Below are 9,407 nucleotides of genomic sequence, written 5' to 3' on the forward strand. Positions count from 1 at the left end.
CACTACAGCATACAAGCCTCAACTATGTTGTTCATTTTAAATCTGTGCTGTTTGTAGGAATGTTTTTGGGTCATTTGCTATGTGGAAAATTTTTCCTAAACATGTCTGTAACATGCTGGCCAGTACCAACCAAAAACTACATCACATAATGATGAGTGTAGACAATGACAGAGCCACAGCATTTACTAAAGCACATGATTTCACATTCCATTGACCACAATGGTGAGGGATTAGTCTCCACAATGAGGACGAGGCTGGCAAGAGGATAACAGACATGGAAAACACGTGGGTGTCTGGGTTAGACAGTGAAAAGGGGAGTGAGTCAGGTCGGAGTAGTCAGACCTTCCTCTCTGTGAGTTTTGCGGTTAAACTTTTGTCTTCATTGTCTCAACCTAGAACAGCATCATTTCTCATCCCACGTCTCCTCCTCATGCCCCAAAAGTACCAATCATTTTATCTCGGCTGAAGTCTTTAACACAGTGTATTCAGCCGATGTGCCCTTGGGACATGAATCTCCCAACAGATCTCTGATGACATGGTGTGGTAAAGTAAGGAACTGCATTTTTTTTCATAATTAAGATGTTAAATGTGAAATTGTGTTTTCCCACTGAGAAAATACATTGCTTTGGGATGAAGTTTGACATTTTATTACTTTTTTGTCTGTACAACACAGTACATAACAGACACAAAACAAATAAAAACATTAATAGGGAAAATAATTAAGGGCACAATTCAAACTTAGCTGTTTACTGCACTTGTGTGGACTTTTCTACCGGAAAGCTGGAGTCATGTTTGTCTTACTACAACAATAAGTGACTAATGGTGAAACATCTTACCTCTCAAAAGCCATTAGAGTGACTTCACAAATATTTTTTTTACAATCTCCAAGCTGTGGTTCTGAGTGAAATGTCAGTGAACAGATGTTTGCTAACTGTGGAGTTTTGTTAAGATCAATGACTATAATTCATGATCACCCAATGTATCAAGTGAACCATTATGATTTGTCAAATAAAACTCATTATACATAGGTATATCCTAAATGTTAAACTTTCAATTTAACAATTCAACTGGACCCAACATACAGACTATATATATACAACTGAGGCAACAAAGAAAACACAAAATCAGTTTTTCTTCCTGCAATGAACTTCAAATGCACCAAAAAAGGCAAATTTCCATACATCAAATGGTAACATCTTCAAGCATGTTTGTGTAAAAGGCAACACAATAAATAAAACAAATGGCACAGAAGGTTTGGACAATCTAAACTGAGAAGCACAATGTCTTGTGAAATCACAGGAAACTAAAAACTAAAAAGCAAGCACGCAAAAAAAGTTTCCGAGTCGACGTCCCTGCAGACAGTAACACAGGCTGACTAAACAGAACAAAGATAAACAAAAATCACAATCTAATTACAGTTATGGGAATAAGAGAATGACATTTATAATTCAATATAGTATTTGTATTTACAAGCATTTTTATACAACTGAGGACATTAAATGGGGGTTCAAGCTTATTACTATATTAGGACATGGAGCAGAACAATCAGATCATATAATGCACTAAATATAAACCTTGTAAACATCACATCTCACCTTTTATCTTAGATATCAGTCAGATTAAGTTTCTATTTGCCAGGTTCATAATGTATTTGTCCTTACTTTAAGGCATAGGTATGAAGCTTAGGAGTGAGCCTCTTAGAAGATTTTATTTTAAATAAGCCAGATTTATTCAGAAGGTTTCACTCTAGCGAGAAAAAACCTACACGTCACAGCAAACCCCCAAGCAAAACGTCCCCACTTGTCTCTGGATCAGCTCAGCTAGCTGTACAGTTATAAGATCTCCTCCACGCCGTGAGCAAAGATCATGACCAGGCCAGGCTCCAGGATCATATCCTCCCCCATATGCTGATTCTCGCAGGCCATCACCACCACTGCCTGCTTGCCAGGGATACGCTTGGCAACGTAGTTCTCATAGTAGCGCCTGTTCATCTGCCGTACCTCGAGAGTGGCCAGTCCCTGCGGCCAGTTACGCTCGTGGGCGTTCTCGATCAGGTCATTCACGATTGAGAGAGGACAGCCGCTGTCAATTAGGGAGCGTTTGATGACTGCCTGGAGCACAGCATCAGGAGTGGAGATCATGCCACCCCAGCGTGTCACCCTGGCAGGCTGCATGGAGTTCACCCACCTGACAATAACAGTAAAGATGAAAACCACAAGATAATTAGGGACTGAGCTGCAGCTCCCCTTCAAAGTTGATCTTAGAAAAGCTTTGAGAAAAGAAGAAATTTCACTTACTCCAAGATCTCGTTGTACTCAATGCTCTCCTCGAGGTTTTGCAGGTTAGGGTTAGCACTGCGGATTGCTCTCATGTAGGCTTTCAGCAGCTGAATGTCTCGTTTCTGGAAATTAAAAGCAACATCTTCAGTAACTTATCTCACAAAATATAACTGATCAATGTGGCAGCCACCTTAAAAAGCTAAACAAATCAGGGTGTAAAGTATTTCTATCAACTTTGGATCTGGTATTCTGTCCCTAACATACTTTTATTATTTACTTATTATTCTTTATCAATTGCTACAAATCTATATTGTGGTACAAGTACTTATTAGGGCTAAGAAACATTTGTAAAATGGCATCATGACCAAACTCTCATATCAAGGTATTAGAGACAGTTCTCATGATTGAATGATAACACAAAGCATTAGAACTTGCAAGTCTGTTTTCGACTAAAGTGCTGAAAAAAAAAAAAAAAAAACACTGAATACATTTTAGTTACATTACAATAAAGACTTTGTCCAAATATATACTTAATCAGTACTACTTAGTAGAAAACATAGTCATTGTAAAGTGGTTGTTACAGAAAAGAAAAACACTTGTGGCTTTTTCTAAACCTGTTTCACAGATATTTGTAAACAATATTTTTCAGGACTACGTTCTGAAACTACTTTGTGGTTAATGCATGAACCACATGTAGGCACATGTTCTTACTTGTTCGCCCAACTGGTGTTTATGCTCTGCCACAGTTTTCTCCAGCTCGGAAATCTTTGTCTGTTGCTGCTGGACAACACTCCGCAAATGTTTGATGCAGTTATGGTTGGGTAGCTCATCTTTGGGCATCTCAAGCCTGCCAGAGTGAGGGAGATAGAATAACAGCAGAGGAAACAGAGGATTTAATACCATACAGCAGACAGGTCATACATTCATCAATCGTTTATTTATAATATATCTGAGCACAAATATTTGATGGCAATTATTTATTTAGTTATTTATTTTTATTTTCTTGGTTCCCAAGTTCTGTCGCTTAAGACAGATCCTATGAACTGGTCAAGTGGGTGAAGAGATACAATGCAGTCGACATTTTCTGCCAAATGGATGCCACTCACCCACATCCCTCCTCACAGTTGACAGGCCTTTTGGGGTTGTGCTCACAGTCTTTGAGGTGTGACTGCAGCTGGTCCAGCCGCAGTGTGGCTGTGCAGCCAAAACTTGCATTGTCACAGCTGATCTGGAGTTTGGACAGCATGTTGCGCATAATGCGGGGCACAGGCCGGAGGTGAGCTAGCGTCACTACTGTGCGGTCAACAGGACAAATCTGTTGCTGGGCGAACCACTGTGTTATACAGGCATTGCAGAAGGCATGCTCACAGTGCGGAGCCTGAAATGAAAATGAGAACAAAGAATATTAAAAAAAAAAACCAACACAATCTTAAAAACTCAGATATAATTAAGGATGGGTGATCGTTCAGGCAGGGACTTGCCTGCACTGGTTCTTCTAACACTCCACTACATATAGGGCACAGCAGGTCTTCGTCCACCTCCCCTTGGAACCTCGTAACGTCGTACCCCATGGTACATCACTGGGACCCACAACCTCCTGAGAAACACACAACCAAGCAAATTAGGTTTCATAAAACATAACTGCAAAAGATAGAACCATAGATCTTTAACACACAGACACACACATTAAGCCTACATCACTCACAAAAGGCCTCAAATGCTTCCATTCAGCTCTTGATGTATTGCTGATGCGTCACATCTGGTAGAAATAATTCGTCTGGCAAAAGACAGACACTCCCTGCAAAAAAATGATGATAACATGAACACTGATTATTTTGTTTCTGAAAGACTTTAGGCTGGATGATGGTTAGATGGAGCTTGTGCCATGTAATCTAACCCCAGATAATAAATACAACATGGATGCAGCTTATCTACAGAAATATCTCTGTGGCAGAGAGATCAGTGATTTACAAGCTCCATCATCATAATCAGACACAAACTATACTCTTTACTTGGATGCCCCTGTAAAACGGTAAAACGAATATAAAACTGTTTTCCAATCAACACATTTTGTCATATGATTTAATCAGTAAAAGCTGTAAAGGTACAATCGCTGACATCCATATTTATACATATCCGAGAGCCCAGGAGCGATGTCCTTGATCCCCAACGCTGAGTGTTTTTTAAACGTTATCCTCGACATGTGAAGCTGCAGCTAGCTCCCACATCTGATTAGAGGATCCTCTTGTCCCAGCTGACTGGTGGCTGGCCTAATTTCAGTGGAAGCAGCACATACCGGTCTGGTGGCGATTTACAGATCACTTTCCCCCCCTTCGCATCGCACCCAGCATGTCTTGCACACAAGCTAACCCTCCATGGTAACGCAATAGCTACGCGTATGAGCTCATTTCGCTGTTAACACTACACTATATCGCAATGCCTTTAAGCCTATAATGAGCTAAACTGGTGTCATCTTGAATAAACAACCCTGTGCTTGAATTCTAGTGTCGATATAGCTCGCTCGTCATGGTTTAAATGTGGCTAACTCTTGCTAACTAGCTAGTCCTGTTAGCGTCTACGGTGCCGTTGGTTTCCTCTGGATATTAGCCACCGAGCTAACCAGACAGAGCTCAGTCTGGGCAAGCTACACAGAGAAATGGCTGTTTACAGTCAGCCACCTTAGAAGAAAATACCATAACATACTGATATACTTACTTGAGCATGTAGTAAAACAGATCCTGAACACGATGTTTATATATCTTCGGACGTCCTACTGTAACTAGTAGCTCGCTAGCCACGTCCTGTGCTACATCCTACGCAGGCGGGTGGGGACGTCATGACGTACAAGAGGAGCTTTTAATTGGTCCGTGAAATCGACCTACCTTTCTATCTATCCATCCATCCATCTATCTATCTATCTATCTATCTATCTATCTATCTATCTATCTATCTATCTATCTATCTATCTATCTATCTAAATGATATATCATAATGTTAACACTGAGACCCCTCTCTTTACTTTTTCAGAACATTTTGTTGATAATGCTTAGGTACAGAACATTCTGGATGCAGAACTTTTAAAGAGTGTTTTTACATTGTAGAATTTAGATTTTTAATAAAGTAAAACATGTATATTTCTTCCACCCCTGCTCTTAATGAACCATGTTGTGTTCAAAGTAAAATCCAGCCACGGGCAGTGGTAGTGTTAGCACAATTAACAAACAACTGGTTATTGCAATATTTACTTTTCTTTCTTGTTTAAGCAATTTAGTCTTTTTTCTCTTGCCTCTTGGAGCAGAGTTTTGTAAGCCTGTGACAGCTTGTTACCCATTTTAGTACTTGAATAGAGGTAGGAATTAATTCAACATACTGCATAATTATTTTTGGGTAAATTTGAGTATGGTTCACAAAACACAGGAGCCTTTGACAAATGTTCCAGGATATACTGACAAAGCATTGTACATCACCTTCAAACTGGGATAAATAATCTTCAAAATCATGATCTTACTGATTAAAACCTAAGTCATGGTCTGAAACATACCCTGCAGCACTACTAAATGAGACTAAACTGCTGCTGCTACTTCAAAACAAACTCCAAAAACCTCAGTTCAATCCAGTCTTCTTTGCGTCATCAGCTCTTTCAGTTCCTCATTTGTGTGAAGATAAACTCAAGACATGAAAGTGGAAACTCTTTCACTGTGACATTTTCACACTTAAATGAAAAACTTTAAGATAAAGATGTAAATTCTTTTATTTACTTTATCTTCATTTAGCTCCCGGCTATTTAACTCAATTCTAGTGCTGTGAGTTCAACATAATGAATTCAAGACAAAAGTGTGACCTGAAACAATAAGTTGGGAAAAAAAACTCCAGAGTCTGAAAATATTTAGCAATAGCACTTTATTGAACACAAACAACCCTAAGCCACAATACTGAATGACAAGACCAATTGGCTGCAGCAAACATTTTATAAAATAGATTCAGGTTTAATGTCACTAAATTGTTTTTTTTTTTCTTTTAACGTCAGAAAGACAGATGCAGGTTTTTCCAAAACAGTGAATGATCTTTTACATATTTAACATTTTTGTAACAAATTATCATTCACATGTTCACACGAAGGAATAACAAGGCAAAGTGCTTTCAGGATTGCATTGTCGAAAAAACAAAACAGAAAAATGAATGGCTTGAGGTTTAGGTGAGACAGTGGGTTGGGTGACGAGGAAAAGGGCTGGTCCTGTCCTGGAGTAGGCATGGGTGTGTTGAGGAGGGTGGGTTGGTAGGCAGTTAGGGGGCATGGGGGAGGGAGCCTGGTCAGAAAACCTCAAACCTTTCACCTTGTCCTGTACCCCTTGTAGTCAAACTGAATGTAAAATGTCGGGGCAGTGTGGAGACAGACTATGTAGCAGAATTTGGTTCGGAGTGGACAGATGGATTCAAAGGCATACGGCTCGAGGGGCTCAAACTCGCCCTCGTACAGAATAACAAATCCACCTTATTATCTTTCTTGTGACAACCTGTGGTACCTGTGGTATCATTACATCTGCAGGGCAATCGATGGCTGACCCAGAATGAAGCTGTAAACGTTGAAATAGTGTATACTATAGGGCTAGACGGGGACGTATACGCACAAGAGGAAACCAAAGAAATACATGGTGTTAAAAAAAAAAAAAAAAAGCCAATGCATGGTTATTCATTTTCTAAAAGATGATTCCTCTGACCATTCGCCACTGAATGTTAAAGGGGATAGACTATCATCATAATCTGCATCATAACATTGTCTGGCTTCACATTCCAGTGGTATTTAGTCGTATAAATGCTTCTCATAAATATTTTTTTCAACGTCAAATAGACATATACACATACAGCACAACCAAGCACACTTTTTTTTTATGTATAACTACCATTGCTTATGATAAATCTGTATTCCCGTACTGTGATACACTTTTTTTTTTTTTTTTTTTGTTAAGTCAGAACAGGTGGAGAGACAAACAATACTCAAGCCTGCAAAACAAGGAGGTAGGAGAAATGCTACTGAAAAAACAGCAAGTGATGCTAACATGATCGTTCACTTAAATAATCGTGAGATACACCAGGCGTCGGCTCGACTTCTTGAACCATGCTAATGCCAACAGCTGCTAATCCAGTGAACGTTTCAGGAGCGGCGTGTAACAACCATAACGTTAGATTTTCACCTTTTATTTTGTAAAATGATGCAGGTTATTGTTTTTACCACCAAATTTTGATTTCCTTCAAATACCTCAAAACTGTAAACTGAGCATTCCTGATGGCTCCTGACGCTGACTGGTGTAGCAGCTGTTTCCTAACTGAAGAAATCCTCGAGGCCCACACGGTCTTACAAAAATTTTAAATCGTGTCTTAACCCCATATTCCCAGACTGGTCATGTTTTAAATTGGCTAATTTCAACAGACTAACTTCATTGGTCCTGTTGTCATCACAGGTCTAGAGACCACGCTGCTGGTGATGGCATTGACTCCTTTACACACAGTAGAGTAGTATATTTGCAGATTTGTAAATGAGGTAATCAGCGTTAGGCTAAATAGGGAACCCTGTCACTGACACACATGCCCACTTCATTCACCAGCAAAGCAAAAAAAGATTTCCTCAATCAGCGGGACAGGACTGTGGAAAATGAAATCAACTTTGGAATGTTGGGTGGACGAGCCAACTTTTTTTTTTTTTTTTTGTCTTTTTGTGAAGGTGCACTGTGAAACTATTTGATTGTAACTCATCACATGCCCTGATTCAGAGTCCTTCTACTCATGATAAGGGCTCCTTTGTATTTCCCCAGATAAGCCACTCAAAGTAAAACAGGCAACCCATTATCTATCACGTCTTTTTTTTTGTCTTTTTTTTTTAATTTGCAATGAATTAAGGCTGCCTCAGCAGCAGATCAACGCCTGCTTTAAGTCCAGTTGTGAGTGGATTGTTAATAGCTTGTGAGTTGCAATGAGGTGGCAACATCTACAGTGAAGCGGACTAAACATAAAAACATGAAAAGGGACTACCACTACTAAAATGTCACAGAACATGCAGTATACATCCTTTCCTACAGTAGGCTATTCCTAATAGCACATTCAAGGGGGCTCCTAATGGGCAAATTCTCTGATATGGCTCTGCTTTAGAGTAATCAAGCTTGGTGTGAGACTACTTCCATCATGGGCTCACAGAAGGAGCAAGTCGATAAGGTGCTCCATCAGAAGATTGCTGCCTTATTTCACCTGCACAAATACTTTGTGTCATTCAGTTCAACAGTAAACACTGGAAAGTGTTTTGAACATTTGTTTTCCTTTGTGTAAATACACCCCCCCCCCCCCCCCCCGACCCAAGACACATCTTCTGCTGGTGAAAACAAACGGCACTTTCAAGGGGAATGTTTCTCTAAAACCACAATCACAGGACCTCCAAGTAACAAATTCTGAAAACACATAGGCTATACAGTAGATATAAATCTCATGAGTATCTTAACTGTACAAGCTTTAGGCTACACGCTGAAAAGGGAGGGACACGGAAGAACCCTTAATGCTTAACATTGAAAACAAATATAAGGCATTTCATATTTCCTTTTATCCGCATACATCACTGACAGCAGGTCTAAATATTTTTGAGAAAACATTTCATTCAAGGAGGAAGAGGATGCATATACACATCTACACATGCAAATGAACATGTCTACCGGCTATAAACCAGAAGTCCAAACTACAATACCATCAAAGTCTGTCCAAAAGAAGGGAAAAAAACAAAACAAAAAACAAACAGAAAAAAAACGCACCTACTCAAATCTATCGGTCAACTTGTGCACGGTCCTTTCTCTGAGCAGGCAGCTTTTAAAGTTGGATAATGATCACAGTTTTAAGAATGGAATATCACACACTCCACTATCAAATGCCACCTCTCTGAATACAAACAAGAGGACCACTTGAAATCCTTCATTTGCTACAGACGAGTGACTTTTGGTGTTAACAAAAAGGGCATATTAAATTTTTTTTTTTTTTTTCAACTGAGGAAGCAATGATAAACAAAAGGTTATTGCACTTTTATCTTTTGTCTATTTCAAACGAGGTCAGCTTGAGAGAAGATGATTCATGCCTTAATGTCATAGTAAGACA

General features: G+C 39.4%; 1 protein-coding gene across 1 annotated transcript; it reads right to left on the reverse strand.

Moving 5' to 3' along the window:
- Nucleotides 1–631: 631 nt before the first annotated feature.
- On the reverse strand, nucleotides 632–5,105 carry rnf41 (ring finger protein 41). The gene is made up of 7 exons (XM_041065974.1): nucleotides 4,995–5,105; nucleotides 3,985–4,077; nucleotides 3,761–3,876; nucleotides 3,386–3,657; nucleotides 2,991–3,126; nucleotides 2,298–2,401; nucleotides 632–2,187 (listed from the first exon to the last, which is right to left on the reverse strand). The coding sequence occupies exons 3-7, from the start codon at nucleotides 3,848–3,850 to the stop codon at nucleotides 1,833–1,835; spliced, it is 957 nt and encodes a 318-aa protein (XP_040921908.1). The 5' UTR covers nucleotides 3,851–3,876; nucleotides 3,985–4,077; nucleotides 4,995–5,105; the 3' UTR covers nucleotides 632–1,832.
- Nucleotides 5,106–9,407: the final 4,302 nt, after the last annotated feature.

Source organism: Toxotes jaculatrix, chromosome 2 (assembly GCF_017976425.1).
Source record: "Toxotes jaculatrix isolate fToxJac2 chromosome 2, fToxJac2.pri, whole genome shotgun sequence".
NCBI classification, from domain to species: domain Eukaryota; kingdom Metazoa; phylum Chordata; class Actinopteri; family Toxotidae; genus Toxotes; species Toxotes jaculatrix.